This window comes from Coloeus monedula (genome assembly GCF_965178545.1).
Source record: "Coloeus monedula genome assembly, chromosome: 4".
Taxonomy (NCBI): Eukaryota; Metazoa; Chordata; class Aves; order Passeriformes; family Corvidae; genus Coloeus; species Coloeus monedula.
The window spans coordinates 67,120,023-67,141,893 of NC_138784.1; the positions used below are offsets into that span (position 1 = coordinate 67,120,023).

The 21,871-nt window shown below is 36.0% G+C and overlaps 1 protein-coding gene across 1 annotated transcript in view; it reads right to left on the reverse strand.

Moving 5' to 3' along the window:
* The window catches only part of PCLO (piccolo presynaptic cytomatrix protein), a gene marked incomplete at both ends in the record, with an annotated part of 318,636 nt that overhangs the window by 62,500 nt on the left and 234,265 nt on the right, over positions 1 to 21,871 (reverse strand). The window contains 7 exons of the mRNA XM_082280339.1: positions 3,950 to 4,043; positions 7,406 to 7,432; positions 9,053 to 9,183; positions 10,053 to 10,103; positions 15,011 to 15,219; positions 17,750 to 17,817; positions 18,429 to 18,537. Coding sequence (XP_082136465.1) covers positions 3,950 to 4,043; positions 7,406 to 7,432; positions 9,053 to 9,183; positions 10,053 to 10,103; positions 15,011 to 15,219; positions 17,750 to 17,817; positions 18,429 to 18,537 — 689 coding nt within the window. The remainder of the gene's footprint in view (positions 1 to 3,949; positions 4,044 to 7,405; positions 7,433 to 9,052; positions 9,184 to 10,052; positions 10,104 to 15,010; positions 15,220 to 17,749; positions 17,818 to 18,428; positions 18,538 to 21,871) is intronic.

Consider the following 21,871-nt stretch of genomic DNA (forward strand, 5'->3'; position numbering starts at 1 on the left):
GCTTTTGTAAAATATTATGACAATGAAAAACCATGGAAGACCTTTATTGGGCAGAGTGCATGAAATGAGTTTCACAGAAGAGGAAAATCTGCTTTTCTGAAGATATATTTATGTAGCACTGTGGTGGCAAAGAGCGTTCAATGGCTGCTGATTTTAAAAGCAGCCATTATACCATCACAGCAACGTAGGGTTCTGCCTTACATCAATCAGTTTTTGGTTGTGAATCCTGAAGTTCAGATGCTCATCAGGAATATAACAGACAGCAATAGTGAAATGGCCAGCAGGAACCCTCTATCTGTCTGACCACGGCTTTCTGCAGATGGGAAATGTACCAACAGGAAAATGAGAAAGTGTCACAAAAAGAAGGAACACAGTTTGCACATATTCTGAATGTCATCTGAGTTCCAAGAATATTCTGAAAAAAGTGTTACCAAACAATAACTGATTTCAGCTTTAGCCTTGTGGGAAAAAAAAGTTAACAACACAATAAAATAGATAAAAATCCACCTAGAAGCACATTACTGCACGTGAACTCCAGTTAGCTTTAGGCTTCCGTGGACTGTCATATTTTAAAGAAAATGAAGGATTAAGCAGAAAAAGCCAGTGTGAAAAATATTGTCTCTTATGGAAGGTATAATTGTCACATAACCAACACCACAGGTACAGAAGTGCTTATTTCTTGTTTTAAATGTCTGGGTGTTTTTATGGATGGTTTTTGCCTGTGTAGCTAAATATGCACTACTTAAAATATTTAACACATATTCCTTGAAAATTTTATACAAGGATTTGCATTAGGAAAGAAATAATTTTAATGCAGCTTGTTTTTCCTTTATGGTAAAAGCATGTTACTATAATTACTACAGAAATAATACAAAATATTGTAATTTCAGTCAGGAAGTTTGATGAGTAGAAATTAATGTGGTGCATCAGGTAATCTCTTGCAGTTATTTTTGTTTACATTCATATTTAATTTATTGTTCTCTTCTCTATATTGTTGTATTTTAGTACATAGGAGGACAAAAAGACCTTTTATAGGTCACTTAGGAACTTACTTTCTTTTGTCCCAAATGTCAAGTAAGATTTAAATACCAACACCTTACTGATTCATATGAAAGATTTCCTTACTTTGGGAAATAAGACATAGGCTTCCATATCACTCAAGGATGTTGAAAATATTACTCTTTCTAAATATATTACTTTCAAATTACAGACATAACTTACAGCAAAACCATTTGCTTTGTGGAATTTTTTTATATAAGGAAATGCTTTTATTTGCTTTCTGGGAAGCAAGAAATTGAGGCAAAGAAAGCCACACCTTTCAGTGTGGTCATATATTATACCAATGTCCTCACCAGCAAGAGAACTTACATCTTTTACCATCTTCTCCTTAAATTACTCTAATGCTTCTTTTCATGCTCTTGAGTAGGTATTGGACTAGAGTTAGCAATTACTGCACAACATTTGTAATCTGTGTACTCAGCCTTCCTCTCAAATTGTAATTATTTCCATTCTATTACTTAACAAAAACCTTAAATTACTAAATATTCACAGTTTAATTTATTTTTTCTCCAACTGTCAAAGTAAAATTTGCTATAAATGTGATAAAACAAGTCATTGCGACCTTGAAAAAGTCTGTTTAATTTCAAAGAGTGATCTATTTCCTATAATTATTTTCACTTGAATTTCAGCTAGTTTATGAAAGAGAAAAGGAAAATGAAAAATTGTACCACCAGCTAAAGTCTAGACAGTGACGTTAAAAGAACTATATTAGGAAATATTTAATAATACTTATTTGCTGTCAGCAAGCAACACATGATTTGATAGAGAGAAAAAAGCATGGAGGGAAAGGAAATATTTCTTTGAAGAAATACTATTTATAAAAATTCATGAATTTATGTTTGAATGTGACTGCTAACTCTGTAACAGTGTGTGATGCAGTTTTGGTTATTTGGTGAACAGAATGCTCATTCTCAGTCTAATACAATTATTGTCTTGTATTTCTATTTACATTCTTAACTATTTTGAAATATATATTTTTGAGGGTTATGAGTACAAATGATGGTCTCTTACATGGTGAGAGTTCTTCAGACTGTAAAGGGTACTTATCATCAGCACTGAAATATTTGTGATTTAGAAATGTGCTTCACTGTATATTCTCTAAGACAGGGCATGGAATTTTATAGGAGAAAAGTCACACACCCCAATATCTTAGCAGTAGGTAGAAGCCATGGAAAGGGATGGAAGGAAACAGTATTCTCTGCGCACAATTCTGTGTGACAAGACACCAAAATATAGAAGATATGTGGACCTCAAATGAAGTTTACTTAAAATCATAAACACTGCATAACAGCCTCAGAGGAAGGGAAAAGGAGGAGATTTTCAAAGAGAAAGCAAAAGTGCAAGGAATTCAACATGCAAACTAACTGCAAATTTCATCAAATAATGGTCAAAAAACTGACATCAAAGATATAAGGAGTTTTTTTGGCATTAAAATCACTGTCCAAGAAATCCTAGATTAACATCATTATCCGTTTTCAAAGCACCAAACAGCCATTGAATGTACAACATCTCAGCACTCTAATAACAGCTCTGTGAAATGCCACAGCAGAACCCCCAAGCAAATTAAGAAAACTGAAGAATCTTTCTTAGATGAAAAGCTGTTTGGAAATATTGAAAGACTTACCAAACCCTGTTGCCAAACCAAGAAGACCTAAGGTTTATATTGCAGCTAGGCAAACATCAGCTTGGTTTTTTTGGATGCTTTAATTGTCAATGAGCTACCATTTATAAAAGCCTACAGGAAGCAGTGAGAAAACCCCATCAAACCACTACCTACAACGGGACACCTCTGAAGTAAATCTGAGCTACTGTCTATCAAGTCCAGATGTGAAGATTGCATGAGCAACCATGCAAATCTCTCTGTGGGAAGGGTTTTGTTCCATGCAAAAATTAGTATCTTAATCTACGCTCCTCTCAATGAACAAGAAGAAAGAATAATGAAATTTTAAATTGGGAAGATTATATTGAGGTCTTGGGGTTGTGATGGAGAAGTATATTAAAAGCATTGGGAAATCTATTCACTAAAGAGCCTGGTTATTCTAGGCTTTTAAAAAGTACTGAAAGATTAAATGGCATTGTAAAGTGAAGTTGAAAGTATCAAGAACAAAACAATAAGAAAGGCAAAACGATTCAGGACTGAACGCAAATCCAGTACTCTATAAAACATACTTCATAACTAAAAAAAATGAACTGATCATTATTTTGCCCATTATATCTTTTTCAAGTTGGTAAAAAACCCTTTATGAGGATAGATGGAGGAGTAGAGGACTCAGTTGCCTCATAGTGCTTCAGAAGCACAGTTGGAGTTAGGAAGCCACCAAGAAACAGAGGAGACTCCGCAGACATACTTCCCAGATGTGAGTTAAATCTTTCTATGACAAGGAAATCAAATATCTTCCAATTTTTTTTCACGTGTTTCTTATCTCAAGATATTGATATAAATTGCTGATAAATCTAAAAAAGTATCTCTACATTTTTAAAATATTTTTTAATAAAAAAGTGTTAGAAACTGTGCTTTGTGTGAGCTTGCATGGCTTTTGGAACAAAGAGTGATTCTGATTTCTGCATCTACTTCAGAAATTTATGTCTTAATTTATTCCCTCATCAATTTATTCCATAATAATTTTTTAAATTGTCATGTCTGTACTTATGATTATGAGTGTAACCCCCACAAATTACCATTTTTATGAGTAGAAGGGCAAGAAAAGAGTATTGCCATAGTAAGATCTATCAGAGGCAAGGAAAGAATTCTGAATTTTTCCTAAATCTGGCAAGATTTTACAGGGGCTCACAGAATTGCCAGTAGCACTGCTCCCTTCACTGTGAGCACTGCAGACCATGCCAATAATAAAGCAGCAAAAAGCACTGAAGAGCACCACCAGTCACGCACCTGCTCCATGGAGATATTTTTATAAATGACTGTCTGATTCCACTCAGGATTCAAGCTTTTCTGTATGTACTTAGTCCTCCGCTTGTACTCAGCACTGAATTTGAACAAAAGAAAACATTACATTAGCAATCTTTTATTTCAGCTCTAATACAAAAAAAAAAAAAAAAACAACAATGTCCACAAACCAAAAACCAGAAATATAAAAAAGTTGTATCTTCCATTTCTGCAACATTTCAGGGTTACAAGAGGACAATGACAGCCTTTCGGATGTTTTCTTTGGTACGCTTTTCTGAGTTAGTCTTTTAAAACATCTTCTGAATCTTCAGCAGGCTTGCTCTGCCTCAAACCATTTCAAGCTAAAGCAGCCCATGCACATAGACTTTGTCCTCTCATTGTAGGTATTGGGCTCTGATTCTAAATTGAGGTGATAATGCATTGATTTCTTTCCCAGGACCATCCCATTAGCACTTTAAAGCAGCACATATTCGTTATATTTATAGGCTGCAATCTCTAATTACAGGAATCCCAGCTCACAGACACATTTAATGAATGCCATAAGGTAACTAATATCCTGTTAATGATTGAAACACTAATTTCTTATTGATCCTGTTCTCTGCCTATCCCTCTAACTGTACTGGAAAGAAACATAAAAGTGCATCAGGATCACGTTGTTTTGGGGTTTTTTTGTCAATAGTCAAGAACAAAGGTTTGGCTGCATAATCTGTTTTTTAAAAGATTCACTAATGGCTTCTAATGTACTTTACATTTCCTGAGTATGGAGAAAGCAATATACTAATCTTTAACAGAATATGGATTCACCTAGCTCTGTGAGCTTTGATGTTAGATTTGCTTTCATTCCAATTTTAATTTGACATAAATTTTAATGGACAATTCAAAAAAGCTGGGTAGGAGAATATGAGAGTCTTTTTGAAAAACCCACAAGATTTAAGCTAAAGAAACTCTTTTTTTCAGTCTGCAAGTATATATCTGCTACATAGATTACTAAACAAAATGTTCCCAGGACTGTTCTCTAGCACTACGACAAAAGGGCACAAAATGATTTGTATATGCCATATTAGACTCTTTTATGGTTCCCCTACAATAACTTTTGGTAGTGTACAGTTCTCACTTCTGATTTAACTGTTTTGGTTCACACAAGGCATGGTCTCAGAACTAATGAATTAATTCTTTCCATATGAGATTAACTGAGAAGGAGCACTCAGGAATTCATTTCATCAGCCAGTCACTAATGATGTACCACACCTGCTACCAGATTGGAACAATTCTGGTTTATGGTTATGTGAAAGATACTTGTGTTTTACTGGCACAGGTGTATGTCAATGTTCAGCACCAGCAGTTTCACTCTATAAACTCAATTCTGCTGTGCAGTGATCCCATTTAATTAATCTGGATAGCAGAGTGGCTTTATTCTCCAAAATGAGGTGGCTGTATCCAAGCTGCCTACTAGCCTGATATCTCTAAGTGAAAGGGATTTGCAGCTATATTTCCTCAAATTTTTTGCTCTAGTCATTCTACGTATTTCCACTTATTTTCTTGGAAATCTTCCTATCCGGTGTCTTTCAGTTTATTGAAGAATGTGAAGGGTTTTGGGACCTGTGAAACAAAGTATCTGTTCACCTCTGCTTATGACAGGAAAGCAGCAGCTCTTCAGAGTTCAGTGAGTTCTAAAAGCCAGAGCACAGAACAGCAAGAGTGATTTAAAATCTAGGGGGACCAAGACCATATGAAAAAAGAAACTCACAGAAAGCTATTTCTTTACATATCTTGGAAAGAAGGCTGAAATACAAAATCTGAATCCATTTTGAAATGAGATTTTTATGGCAAATATTATTAAGTGATGCAGTTAAAATTTTAAAGCACCTCAGTAGCCTTCTTTTCCTACTCTCTGGTATGAGAAAAGCACCCCCTGCCTAGAACATCCTGATTAGATGTCTTATGATCTACTGGTTTTAGGGAACAGATATACTTTCATTTTTGAAGAAAGTGGGAGAGAGTCTTTTGCACACTCAGCCAAGAAAATGACATCAACATTTCCTTTCCTTTCTTGGATCTCCTTTTGCAATAGTAGAACTTCATCACCTTTTCAAAGTTTCTGATTCTTTTTTGAAGTATGTGAGAAGGTGATTCATGCAGTGTTGAGTTCCAGAGCTGGCAGTGACAAAATACAAAAGTGTTGCTAACATGGTAGCTCTGAAATATTTCCAGTGAAGTCCACGGAATATTTGGATCTAAACTGTGAAGGCAGCCTGAGCCCACATCCATGTAATCTGTAGTCTCTATCTGTTGCAGAGGGAAGCCTCTTCTAGGAAGGTGCAGAACCAGCCAAAACTGGGTGGCAGATGAAGGTTTCTAGGCCTCTGAAGGGAAGGGTCTGGCAAACGTATTAAGTTCATACCACTGATGCACCTTCCCCCCAACAATTTACAGATTAACAGATGAAGTTACTTTAATAAAATGCATTCATTAAACCAGTCACTGGTATGTCACTTAATGTGAAATAATTTGCATTTTAAATTCAAGGACTATGCTGTGTGAAAAGATACAAGCTGCATAGCTCTTTTCTTTATATTTTCTCTCTGATTCCTTAATTATAATTTATTAATATATAATGCAACGTATTAAGTACAATGAAAGAAGAATAATAGAATAACTGTATTAAAAAGTGTAATAGAATACACATAGGAAATATGTGATTTTAACATTAATTAAATAATTTTAGTAATGAAGAAACAGATAGATTATAGAAATTTGTTTACTGAAATTAATCTGTTCACTTCTTTAGTCAGGTTTTTACTTTTAGACAAATGCAAATTGGGGCTGGAGTATTTCTTATGTTCTTAGCCTGGGCTGATATTAGCATATGTTGAGAACTGAGTTTTCCTTATGTTTCCAGGACAAACAAAGTACTTGTAATTTCAATAATTACATTTCAATTTTGTTTACCACAAATAACCACTTATGTGGTCAAGAAGATTTAATTGCCCATCTGGGCAATTATCTAGAGTTATACCTGGCTTTAATGTCTATACATTGTGCAAGGTAAATAGAGAAAAATATTCCATTTTATTACCAAACAGACCATGTTTCTCTTGGCAGTAACAACATTCAAAATCTTGATACAAATTCATAGTTAATTATTTTTCAACTTTCAGTGAGTGAAAATGAAGTTTTAGATATCTCGGAACTAAATTCTTTCATACTTCAAAAGAAATTTTGCTTGTCATCAGAGTTTGGCCTTAGGATAATGCACCAAGGAGAATTAACTACCTGTTTCCAACTCCTGGAAATGACCTCATTAGAAAATGTAAAGCAAAACCATACCACAGTTTCATGCCATCAGAACTCAAGAGAAATCTGCAGTTCAATGCACAGGCTCATTGTCTCATCCATGCATACAAAAATTAGAGTATAAAGTTGGAAGATAATACACTCTACCTGGCATTTTGGACAACCATGACTTGTCTGCATATCCAGAATTTACAGAGTTAGGAACACAGAGGAAGCAGTGTAAGAGAAAATGAGAACAGAGATGAAAGAAAACATGAATAATGGGTAGTTTCTAATATCAGAATCAAAGGAAATAGAGGCATTAGGAAGAATAAGAAGTCTAGCATGGACTGAACTACAAATAAAAGTTATTCAGTAGCAACCCAAGTTTCTACTTTCAGAAAAAAATTTGGGACTTTTAAGAAGTTCTTCGTTTGCATTATTCTCTAAAGGCCCAAGTTACATGCAAAACTGTAGCAGCAGCTTGTTTTAATATAATAAACCCAAACAAAACTAAAATCCAATTCTTCATAATTTGGCAACAAGTTTAAACTGATACTTTATAGTGTGAACATGCCTTTAGTTCAAAGTCTTATTTCTATATCAGTGAATGTACCTGCAAAATTCCCACTAAGATTGATTTGACAAGCATTTTACAAAAGCCTTAGGTGCATTTAAAAACCTCTCAAGCTTTAGCACCTGTTCCCCTTACGTTCAGTAATAGTTTTGGGCCCAGTGCTACTGAACAATATTGAATACTGCATATCTGGAATTAGCAAGCCACAAAAGAAAATGTGTGGCTTTATTTGTACCACTCGTGTATTTAGTGGTGCTTGACTATACACCAAATGCTGAACTGTGACCTGAACATCCACTTTCCTGTTACTTTGAGCAGAACAGAAATACAGATTTTTATTTGCATTGCTCTAGCCTAAGAGTCTTTTAGTATTGGCATGATTACACAAGCAGGGAAGTTTGCAGGGATTTGTCTTTGCAAGATACAGTCTGATCCATCAGCTTAATTTTAGATATATCTATTGTGTCATTGAAGACAGCAGGACTATTATAACCATGTATTACATATCCTTATATATTCTCCATATACATATGACATTCTGTAACATTAGGCTAAAAAATTGCATATAGTATTGATGATACAGAAACATATCTTTTAATAGAAGTACTAATGAGCTATTTGTAATTACAGAGTCAAAGACATCAATGATCTGTGAAAAAGTGATTAGTGACTTGTATATTCATTAGGTACAAAATTAGTGATATTTCTAAAACCATATCTTCACTCTTAAAAAAAAACCCATAAAACTCATATGGAGAGATTTTTTCTGACCAGTATTTCTTGGCTTTTGTATTATACTGCAGCCTTAAATTTATCTCAGGTACTTTAATTCTGCCTGTTTGCAAATCTGTCCTAAATTCAGATTGTCTTGAGCTGAAGCAACCATTCCATGCTAAACTTAACATGCAGCTTTCTAGATTACAGAAAGTATTGCATCTATTTAGTGCATTTTCATTGAGTCTGTTGTTATATTAAATACCTTTACATGTATTATAATTTTTAAAAGGGAACACGAAAAAAAGAAAAGTGAATCTACAGGAATGATTATAAAGTTCCTAAGGTCACTACAAAAGTATGTACATTGTCCTGGGAATAGGATCTGACTCTGTTAAAAATCTACCTTTTCCTGGTGTTGCACCTGGATTTTCTATAGCAATAATTCTTAGTTCTATTTAATCATGAAAAGTAGCAAAGCTAAACTAAAAGGAAGTTCAGGTTAAAATTTGTCCTACACTTACCCTCTCCCTGGAAGAAGATAAACTTTAACAAAGGGGTCCGAATAGCCATTGTTGTCTCTGGGAGCAAGGTTTCTTGCCTGAAGGATGTGGATGATAAGGTTGCCAAGGTGTTTGTCATAGTTGATTTGAAGCTAGTGAATACATTAAAACATGGTAGGATTATTTGTTACTTTTACTTTCTAAGTGATTCAGTATCTCCTAAACCCTTTGAATAAAATGAGCTTTAGACCTCTATGTTCTCTGGAAATGAACACATTTTAGAAGTTTCTGTCTCTCTCCTGACTAGAATGAAATGCTAGATCATCACACTGGACCTTGAAAAAGAAAAAAAGGGAAACACCCATATTGATCTATTCCAATCAAGAAAAAGGAAAGGAAATTTGAATCCTTGATATTATTCTGAACAATAGCCAGTTTATTGAGTGATAATTACTCACATCCTATCTACCTGGAGGCCAAGTCTGACAAGGATGCTATAACACTGTGGAAAGACACTTAGTACTAATATAGAAGAGAGGGGTTAATCAAAGAGCAAAAAAACCCCAGATATCTGTGGTAAATTAGGCTTCATTCTGCTGTTCTCTGTTCCAATGTTTTAAAAGGCTAAAGTCAATTTACATAAGGGATAACCATAAACTTTGCATGGCATGGAAATAAATACACTGCACTATAAGAAACCCACAGCGATTCTTGCTTCAATGTAAACAGACTTGAAATTACTAAAGAAAAGCACAATAAGTGGTGAAATATTAAGGATTAGGATGAATTTCACTATCCTTTTAGTCCTTTTGGGAACAGCAGCATTTTCCATTCTTCTGGTTGTACTTCACAAGCCAACATTAAAGACGGGTGCAAAAATCAAGCACTCTTACATTAGTGACATTTTAAGGGATTGGAGCTGAATAAGAAATCAGTTGATGGAGATGGTTTTCTGCAAACTTATTCCACAGTAAAACACAGCCAGTATCAACAATTAACACAGCAAAAATGACATATTTACCTGTATTTCTCCAGTGATTGGATGGGAAGCAGACTTTGTAGTTTCTGTGGGCTGCCAGATTAAAAACACATAGATTTTCAAAGTTAACTTTTTTAACAGGTGTGGTTTATACTGCTGTATTGCCACAAATTTTTAAAAACTGTCTCCAGTTGTTATAGTCAAAACTAATGGTTATGTATTTCAACAGCACTTAAAGTCCAGCCCAGCCATTTTGATCAGTGTTTATGCAGGTACAGAATCAAACAACCTGAACACCAAATCTTTACAGTCTGAGCAGACTGGTCACACAAGGAGGCATAGGGAGAAAAAAACATATAGCATTAACCCTGTCTAACAAACATGAATGCTGCCAAGAGAAAGAAAATACTGTGTCAAGTAAAACACAGCTATATATTTCTGTCAATATGAGAAAGGCAGAGAGAGGCAAAAGATACTCAAATTTAAACTGAGTTTAGGTGAAAGTGGGTAGAAAGAGTGGAAATAATGGTACTAAAACTCGGTGATGTGTATAAGTGGATTACACAATTGTAAGCCATCTCATATAATGTCTTTTGCTTTATTCTGTGTTTTCTGATAATCAGTTCAAGCTACGACACTTCTTCAAATTCCTCCCCATACTTTCTGTGACACAAAAATTAAATTTTCTGCCCTTGCTTTCCTCTGTTCTTTATCATTAAACTTTTCTAGGTTTTTGACAAAAAGCAATAAAATCCTTAATGTTCCTCTCTGCCCTCTTTCTTTTCTCCTGTTTGTCGGTAGAAAATAATATCACCACTTGATTAGAATCCTGGACTCACAAGAATATGCTGTTCTGTTAAATGCTGGTGGCCTTGAGCCACTCTGGACCAACCTCTATCTGCAAGCCATCAGTCAAGCAAGAAAGCTCTGTTTCAGTAGTAGGATTTGAATATTTCTTGCATTGTCTCCACATATGCTTTCTTGGTTGATGCAGCAGAAAACAGAGGATGAAAGAGAGAGACTGGAGACTGGTCTGGAAGCCAACTTTTTCTATTCCTCCAGATGTGAGCAGGTACCTGACATTATTCCATGTAATTTATATTTCTATCACTTTCTCAGAAGAGTAAAACCCATCTGCCTCTTCAAGCATCATTGTGCTGCCCTACACTCCAGGAAAACCCTTAGAGGCTTTCTTAGGATGTTGGATATCAACTGCTTTAAAATTAGGCAATGAAGTGCCCACATCTCCTGCACCACAGCATGAAGGTAAGGTGATGCACTACCCTTTTCAGGTTTATGTTGAAGAAACATCCTCTCAATCAGTCAGATCTACAGACCAGAACTATCCAGAAAAATCCCACCTAAACACTATCACAATAAAAACACAGGAGAAAAATAGCACAAATCTGCCTGCTATATGCATCTATTTCCTGTCTTGTGTTTCCTTATTATTGTTTGGTTTACTGCTTTACCTTGCCTTCCAGATGTGCTTCTTTGTGAGCACAAGCTTTAACAGAAAAAACACCCAAAACTAAACCAAACTTGATTTTTCTGTAAATGCATTTGCATCCAAAAAATAATTCTCATGAAAAATTTTATAACCAGCTTTTCTTGGTACCTGGCAATGCTTTTAAAGAAGCTTAATCCATCCAAAAGCTAAAATAAGTCATCTAATAATCTATAAAATGCTCTGAATCTGAAATGAAATTTTAGGTTGATAAAAAAGTACTCCTAGAACTTTTTAGGTCCTTGACAGACTATTCAGAGAGTGAATTTCACTCCTTTTGCCAAAGACAGGGAGCTACCTGAGCATCATGCAATCTTTCAAAGTAGGACATAAAAGGCTTATATTTCTCATACTTTACCTCTACAAATAGATTTTATTATACTTAATAGTTCTGACCTCAGGCTGTACTAGCACTGACAATATTGACAACACAAAAAATAACATGAAGCTAGCTGTGCTGTGGCTACAAAATCACTGCCAGGTAGTCTAAATGTTCTCATTTTTCATGAGTTGGAATAGCAAGAATAATGAGTTTGTTCACTCCAAATGTCATGTTATACAGAATGTATTAGTATGGATAATGTAGGAGGAGTTCACAGAGAAGGGAATGGGCATGATGAATTTGTATTGAGACTTCCAAAGGTGGTTAAGGTGGAGTTTGTAAAGTGGAGTCTGTAAAAATAAATGTGCACTTTATATTTCTATATCATTGTTGAATCTCTGCATCATTTACAAGACTGTGATTCAATGTATTAAATACTTTGTTTTCTCTGATGCCAGTGGATCTAAAACTGATCATGAAGAATTACCCATATATTTTAAAGAAACATGGATAATTGAGGCTGAAAGAGACCTCTCAAGGCCATCTGGTCTAATCCCCAGCTCAGAGCTGGGCCAACTTTGAAGCTGGTTCCATATTGAGAGACAGAGATTCAAATAAGTATCTTTCTTTATCACAGCTTCAGTGAGGATTCATTTGCAAAGAGGGAAAAGTATTTCACAGGTGATTTTTTTAGGAGCTAAAGGATCTGAGGATTTAGAAAAAAAGCAATCCATTCTTCATATTAAACGTTTCTATAGGTCATTTATATCTTCGATGTAATCTGCACCACAGAATGATCACATGTTTACACTACAAAAGAAACAGGTCTGCATGAGATATTGTCAGCTCAAGGCTTCCAAAGCTGTGTGATGGCTATTCTAATTTCAGTCTTATTTCTTTTGATACTCCCTGCACGCACTCACAGACCCTGTGTAAGAGATGGTGCTTTGTAATGCCATCACACCTGCTCAAGCACGTTGTCACGGCCATGAGGTGAAACTTGTTAATGCCAGGCTTTGATGCTATGCACTATCACTTCCTGTAGTAACATTAAATATGAGAAAATTTGCACTGCAGAGCGTGACAGAGACTACTACAATATTTCTAGAGTGCATATTCTATACAAAAAGCTTAAAAAAAATTGCTAAAAATAAAAACAGTTGCGAAAACAAAATCTAGGCAGTTTGGATATTTATTCTGTCATGACACTTTGGCAGGGCTGCAGCCTGCCTAGAAATGCTGTCAGCCCAAGGCAAAGAGCAGTTCCAGAAAGGATGAGCTTTCTCTTCTAACAGAGCTCAACACCATTATAAACTTGGCCTGCAGTCAATGAACAGAAACTATACAAGTCAACAGGAGCTATGTTTGTTATGAAAGAAATGCCTTTCAACATGATTTTCAGAAATAAGCAAAGAATATTTTAAATATTTACCTGACTAGTTCTGACTTTTGCATCTCCTACATAAACACATTAGGTCTAATAATTTTTTGTTTCATCTTTATAAGCCTCCAGCTGATTCTTTTCGTAAAAGAATCCTAAATCCTTTGTGAAGCGGGAAATTAAATTTATGCATCTAACTTTAGGTGATCTACTACGGTGCCAAAGCTGGGAACCCCAGTCTCCTCATGTGGACAGAGAGGGGCACCTCTCCAGGATACACTGCACAGCAAAGATTTATAGATCTCCATACACTGTGAATATAGGAGTGTGATTCATCTCACCAAATGAAAGGGGTTTCAGTGTAGATGGTGGCATGTGCACTAAGAGCCCTGCTCTCTGCATGCAGTGCCTGCCCTGTAATGGCAGGTTTCACCCCGTGTCATGAACTGTACTTCAGAAAAGTATTATTCTCAGTGGCAAAAATCATACACATGGCAAACTAGTTCATATGTAAATGTGTACAATATCCAAAGTATGCTGTAGTGAATCTAACTATTGACCTATGGACTAAGCAATTCGGCCAGATCCCTGAAGTTAGGCCCAGTAAATATTGGCGTATGGATTTAACTTGTGCATCACAGACCTGAATTAGTTTGTAGAAAGTCTATGGGCATTGTGGCAAGACAGAATTACTATCCAAACCAAACTGATCAATAAATATCTTCCCAGTTTGTACTAAATTTCTGGATGAAAATGATTTTTGTGTTTCCTCTCACATGAAAGTTATGTTGGCATATGGAAGAGCTGTCCGAAATGAGCAGGCACCATTTGCTGGTTCTGTTTTGTGCAGTACCTAACTCATGCATTCACATCACAGGCATAGTTCCAACAGCACAAAAATACAAGCACAACTCTAACACAGTAGGAACCTGACAGTCCCAAAAAGGAATAAAGGTGCAGAGTAATAAATGTTTAGAAAGCATTTTGCAATGTGAAGCATTGTAAGTGTGTGAGAAGCTGGATATTCAGGATAGCAAGCAGCACTCTTGCAAATTGCCTCAGGAAATGCAGTCTTCACAGCATTGATTTATTGATTTTCACTTTTTTGACACAAAATGCAAAAATGTGACAGATTACTTTATGCTCTAGTTTTCAGTTTCAACTGTGAAAAAATGCTACTAAATTCCCACTCTTCCCTTTTCAGGTGTGTGGATGCACAAGGAGAAAGAACTTCAGCTGAGGAATGGACAGGATGTAGCAGAGAAAATAAGAAATTACGCTTGGCAAGTTCACAGGAATTAGCTAGTGACAAAACACATTTTAATGGTAAATTTTGTTTTCAGTCTTTCCTAGGCTTTCAGAGACTTACTTACTATTGCTATGATTATTCAAACCTTGTAGCACTTTAAGCAGTAGTTTAGTACAGAGAGGGAAATTATGGTTTTAGTACTAACAGCTTCTTTAGTGGAAATAGTACCTCATCACCATGTAGGATGCACTTAAAAAGCAAGAGTAACAAAGGCTGGAAAGGGCAGTTACTTTGTTTTAAAAAAATAATATTAAGTTCAAAAATATATTTTCAGAGAAGAACCAATCTCTTATGACCTTGGGAAAAATCACATAATCTTTCCTTGTGTCCAAATTCAACACCTTAACAGTAATATTCATCGTTATCCATGAAATGGGTTTGCCAAGATGTGCTGTGATTCCTTGCCACACTAAAGAAGGTAAGCAGGCAGTCTCTTCCTGTCATCAAAATGTTCTTGCTCCATAACTTGGGAGTTTCTTACCTTGCTGCTGTGCCGTTTTTTGCTCACTGAGGGAGAACCAGGCTGACCAGGGCTAGGAACAGCACTGGAGGTGGCAGAAGTGGTTCCAGAGTGGACATGAGATCCCTTTTCCACTCCTGAAGAAGCAACCAGAGGTGACTGCTGTAGAGAAACCTTTTGGAGCTCTGCAGCCAGTTGCTTGGGATCAACCCCTGGGGACTTCGCTTTATCTATTGGATTAAAGCAAGAGAGCTTTGTATTGATAACTGCCAGCACATCCAAATCCATCTTGCCATGGTACAGGGACAGCATAACAATCTTTACAAATTGTCATGTCATCTGCCTGCATACTTTGAAGATGCAAAAGGCATCCTATAAAAAATAGACATCCCTCCCACAATATTGACATCCCAATTCCAATCTTTCTGTGCTAGTGCTACTTACCAGTGCTCCTTATTTAAAAAGCTTTCTGAGAAGGTACCTCTAGGTGAAGAAAAACAGGCTTTGTGGATCATGTTGAATCAAACTGGAGCAAATTACAGTTTTAAGGACTGGCCTGTGCTATCATTCATTGTTTGAAACTGGTCCGGTTTTACCAAGTATCTGAACTTTCTTGTAAAAGTTTAAATCTCATTTTAATTTTTTTTTTTTTTTTAATCAGCTGGACATTGAACAGAACTGCTCCTGAGATAATTTATACAACAATAAAGAGAAAAATACTCAAAACTTTAGGACCACAAATTAATCAAAGAAGAAAAAATGTAAACAAATGAAGGCTAAAAGCCCTGATTCATCGTTCCTTATTACTCACACCTGTGTGAGGCATCTGTGGCAGGAGTCTGATTGCTCTCCCTGCTGCCCAGGAATGAGTGGGAGCAATTTACCCTTTGGAGATAGCAATTTCTATTTAACACAGAAAAATGTCAAGTAAGTTTCATATATGCTAGATGGAATAGAGTTAAAAGGATAGTAGGCACAGCTTGATTCCCAGGTTCTCAGAAGTATGAGAGGTTTAAAACAAGACTTTATCCTTATCCTGCCTGCTTGGCTCTAATATGTTTTTCCTTCAAGAAAATGGAGATTTTTCCTTTCTAGAGCACCAACAGTCTGCCAAACCTCAGAGGTAATGGCAAGAAAGACTTGACAGCCAGAGAAACTCTACAGTTGTTCCAACTTAGAAACCACAAGATTTCCAGACTAGGAGGAAGCATGCCTGCAAGAATGGAGCAATTTTCTCTTTCTTCTGTTCCTTCTCATTTTTGGTTTTCTTCATTAATAAAAAAGTTGTTTATCCTAGTTTTTGTCCTTTCCAAAACTGATTTCAGTATCTTTGAATGCTTTTGGCAGTTTTGATCAGCTCACAAATTAAAAAATTGTGGGTAGCTCAGCTTCAAGGCTCTGTCAGACTTAGTCTTTGCTTTCAATTATTATCAATAACATCAATTTTCAACGGAAGGTAGCTTGATGGTAAGTATATTAATAGCTAGGAATTTTTATGTGGTCAGAAAATTGAGGATTCAGTCCAGATAATTTCGATAGTGATTGATGAAAGAGCTGCCACAAAATCATGGAACTCAGAATGGACCCATGAAATGGTGAGTGAAGCAATCTTTTAATCTGCATTACTAGGTAAAATTGTGGATGTTGATTCAAAGTTAGATTAGATATGACTGATACAGTGACTGAAGCCTGCAGTTGTGGTATTGATTGAACAGCAGGAAATCCACCCAAAAGCACTGCCATCTTAGAATCCGCATAACAAAACTGACTCCTTGCTATTGCATCCCTATATCCAGTAAATACTGGGTTTTTATCACTTATAGCAGGCCACAAACCTTGTATTAAGCTAACAGGTATTTTCATCAAGGTCTTTTCCAACACTGACAATTCTATGGTTCTACAAACACAGGCCTTAGGATTTGTGTGTTCTTTGGACTTTCTGCAGTTTGCTGGGAACTTTGTTTTAGCCTGTCTGGCTGCAACAGCAATTGTCTAATGACTGGAGAGCTATGAACTTAATTTGTCTGAGTTACACTTCACCTTGTATAGTGGTGTGGTATAGTGCCCATTCTTAATTATTTTGATACAGAAAGGCACAGCTGTAATTGCACTGTGCAGACTGAAGTATTTAGGACTCCAGATTAATAATGCAGTTTATAGGAGCAGAGGCCTGAGGTGACAGCAGAGTGCTGCAAGGTTTGGACACAGGATGGCAGCTGAGGCCCCAGGGACACCAGCAACTCACTGGCCAGTTACTGACACAGGTGCAAATCCAGGGACTGGGCAAAGTAAACTTTAGGGGCAACAGAGGAAAGAAGGACAACAATATATCACATGTAAAGTTTACAGTACCCAGCACCCACAGGTACTTTTCCTCTGGGCAGCTTTCACTCTGCGCCCAGCCTGTAGGGCTGCCTGGGGTTCTTGTGACCCAGGTGTAGGACCTGACATTTTGCCTTGATGAATCCCATGCAGTTGGCCTTGGCCCATCAATCCAGCCTGTCCAGATTCCTCTGCAGAGCCTTCCTACCCTCCAACAGATCAACACTCCTGCCCAAATTGGTGTTGTCTGAAAATTCATTAAAGGTGCACTTGATCCCCCCATCTTGCCTTTTTATATAAGGCGTGGTCCCCTTTCTACCCATGGCAATATTTGGGATGTAACACCAGAGCTTGCAATGCTAACATACCAGCTTATATCACACCCAATTTCAGTTGCTACCCAGTCCTACAATATCAAAGTATCATCTTGTCTCTCACCTGTCCTTATTGGCTCATGCAGCTCCAGGTGCTGGGGATTCTCAGAGTCCGAGAGCATGTTCAGGTCCCTAAAGAAAGCAATAAGAAGCCTGAGACAAAAGAAACTCTTTCCTCATACCCTCATTAATATATTAAGTAGGTAAATGAATAGTGGTTCATGACAGAAAGCAGCTCCCAAGCATGGTCCCTTCTTAGCTGATATATATTTGCAATGCTGTTAAAGAGCTGAGAAGAAAAGCTTCTTTTAAGGTGAAATCTTTAATGGATTTAATGCAAGTATGCATTTCTCATGATGCTTAAATGAATTTCATCTAAGAGATACAGTTTTCACTAGAAGTCAAGTTATTACTAAATTACCTTCTTTTTCTAACACTGGTAAATTCAGTGAACTCTATGTTTGTCAATGAGAGAAGACTGTGGCCTGAAAATGGAGTTATCATTGTTTATAAAAGCATAATTACTGGCATCTGATTCAGTTTATCTCTCCCTCTGACTTTAAGAGAAAAACAGAACAAACAGATCTCCCACATTCACAGTGAACTCTTGCTTATTATTACATTGATGCTTTGTGCTAACAAAGGTTCCACCTTAACAACCGTAAATTAAAATAAAAAAAATTAAAAAAAAAGCCATGAAAAGCCAAAAAGAAATGGAAACAGAAAGATGGGGAAAAACTCACAGTCTTACACATATTTCTGCTTCCCCACTCTGCTGAATAATAATGCTCTGGACCTCTTCATAAGTTTTCCCAGTCAAGGGGATGCCATTCCATTCCAGCACTTGCATTCCTAAGAAGGCAAAACAGCAAGAGGTCAAGGGCTCAGATTTTGACATCATCAGCTATATCTTTCTTGCCTTGCTTTTACAAGACAATTTGATGTGACATTCAGTGAATGTTGGTTAAATGGCACAAGACATTAGCAAAGCCCTTTCACTTCACACAGATTAGACTGCTGTATGTTATTGTCCCTTCAGCTATAACTTACCTGCTGAAACATCACAGGAGATTATTCTCTTTGATTCAAAGTATACATGCACTCTCCACAGTCTGTATTTCATGATATTGAAAAATTTTTCCAATATCAAAAACATGCACACCTACCAGCATAGCAATAAACCAAAACATTCTATATATCAGACATTTCCTGGCCAGCCATGGTCTTGGAAGATAACTGTTTCCTACAGTGACAATTGCTGTTAAGAAGCTGAGCCTCAAAATGGAATTAATTTGTGAATGTGATTAGATAATTCAAATACATTTTCTTTACTTTGTCACTTACAAAAATACAAAAAAGTGAAGGCTGTTGGACTAACTGATTTTAATGAAAAAAATGTGCCTCCACATTTCAAACATCAGTGTGGTAATATTCAGGTTGAAATTTTTCTTCCATATCTTTTCTCATAAAAAATTGATGAAACAGATGAACATACTTCATTGTGGAGGACATAAACAGAACTATAATAATTAGGCTGAAAAATACTGAATACTGAACTAATCTGCTGTGTCTTCCAAGTGTCCCAGGACTGAGTCAGGAGTCTCAGTACAGTTCAGTGTATCTGTATAAGGAAGTTTTATGCTCAGTATTTGTAGAGTCAATCCCTCTATAAATCATGTGAGGTATATTCTGATGAGAAATCTTTTGGTTAAGGTGAAATGCTTACACAAAGCAAACTCTAGATTCATATCTGGGTCTTACAGATCTGAGGTTCTGAGAAATGGGTTTATATCTTGAATTAATTAGTCATAAGGATGACTCCAAACAGATTAACTTCTCACCGATGAACAAATGTCAAAATCCAAGCCTCTGGCTGTAGTGGGAAAAAATTGCTTAATGGGACAAGATACTGAATTCTTTATAGTCCACTAAAAGCAATGCATTACAAAATGTCTGAAACCACATCACTCACACAGCAAAGAAAACCACAAACACTTAACTTGCTACCACTTACACAGATAAAACCAAGTCTTCACCTGGGTCATATTTTAATTTCAAAATCCTGTGCTGTTGCATATAACAAATGGGAAAAATAATAAAGAAAAATGTGGAGATAAACTCATAGAAAAGCATGCTGCTAAATAAAATATAATGAAAATTTTTCATGGAATAAAACAGATTAAATTATTTGACAATGAAAAACTATGAGAAATAAATATACAAATTTATATTCCCAAATTTTCCATAGGATTCCATGAATTAGGAGTTGAAATATCAGAATTACTCATAACTGTTGTCAGCTAGAATTTATCATTTTGTTTGTAGAAGTTTACAGAAAAACAAACTATGCAAAATGACTAAAAAGTGATGCTCAGAAGCCAGTAAAGCCAGCTGCCTAATGTCAAAATAGATTTGAATTTTCCTAAAATTTAGCCCCTTTCATTTACCAGTCATGATTCAAAAACATGATTTTGCTTTTGCTTGTTAAAGCAGATCTGATTTTAAGCTCAGTTCCTCTAGAATAAAGCAACAGTAATTAGGAGCAAATTCATTTCCCTCTGATTTTCAGTCATACAAATATAACAGCATGGGCTTGGCCTATAGGCTTCTAGAAAGGAAGGAACTGAAGTTATTTTTGGTTTTTTTCAATGTGTGCCCTCGTAATGGTAATCATGGCATAGGATGTTATGTATGACAGTATGAACCTCATGACTAAGACAAGAAAAACGACCACTTCGACTTGTATTGAGAAGGAACAAGAAAAAAACTTTATAGATTTAGATATTTGAGAGAGCATCCTTCTATTAAAAAAAAAAAAAACCAAAAAAAAAAAAAAAAAAAAAACAACCCAAAACTTTATTGACAAAATACTGTGAGCTCCTGTCCTGGGTTTATCACATCACATCCTGCTTCCATGGCTTCAGAAGAAAATTCACCAAGGGACCAGTAAGGCCATCATCAACAAGTCACATAAATTAAAAAGACTAGCAGGAAGAGCTCAGCTGAGTACCACTGCAGTGCCAGGATTTGGAAACAAAGTCTGATTTCCACTGGTGAAAGTTTTGACAGTGTGTGCAAGAGCACTGCACTTACTCACTTGGTCAGAAAGGCCACAAGCACATGAACAAAGCAACAACTTGAAAGGAAATGGAATTTCAACAGCCTTGGCTCACACAGAGATCCATTTAACCTGTCAATATAGGGGTATTTTCTTTTTATTGTGTGCCTTGTGGATCCATAAATGTTTAAAATCAAGCAATTTAAACAGGACTTAAATGATCAGACTGAAAGCCCTGGGGTTTAAGAAAAAAAAATGTAGGCAAGAAGCTGATTCCTCTTTTTTCAACATGTAACTGCTATACACATTTTGTTAAAAAAAAAAAAAAAAGGTAATGTTGCAAATAAAATCTTCAGAAGAAATGCAAGTCTAATTAACAAGAGAGAAAAAAAATTATTGAGAGATCACAAGACACTTGCGATAATTTTTTTTTTCCTAAAACCAATCACATTCTCCCACTGGTTGTCAGGCCATGATAATCACATTTCCAAAAGTTTCTAGCTTCAAATAACCAGTTTAGTGGGAAAAAACGAAAACAAAAACCCAGGGAGATGAGAAAACTTGCATTGCTCCATGGCAACTCTGCTGACTGAGGAAGTAATTACCCTGATAATCAAATACATAATTTCTTCTATCATCTTTCTTTTATTATTATTTTATTGGGTGAGCAACAGCTTATTTATAGCAATATCAGCTCCCACAATCTCAGTAAATATATCCTTCACTCCATCACCCGGGTGATAAAGCTGTACTGTTTAACTGAATGTGGTTGTATATGTAACATTCCTATTGACAAAACAGCACAAAACAAATTATTAAATATGCAGATAGAATAGGTCTTTGCATTAGAGTTGCTGTCAACTAGAAGGCACAATATTTATCTCAGTTTTCACCCATCTTACATGATTTCTGATATTTTCACTCCTCTTCAGACTCATCTTTCAGACATAAGCTAGCTGCATGATTAAAGTTGAAACTGAAAGGAAACTGAAAATCATCCAAGGATTTGATTTTTCTAAATATGAGTCTTGACACAGTTGATTCAAATACAGAAATACTAAACCAAACCACTGAACATCTCGAATTTTATTCCCCTTTGTAACATAATGTTAACCATAAAGTTAATCT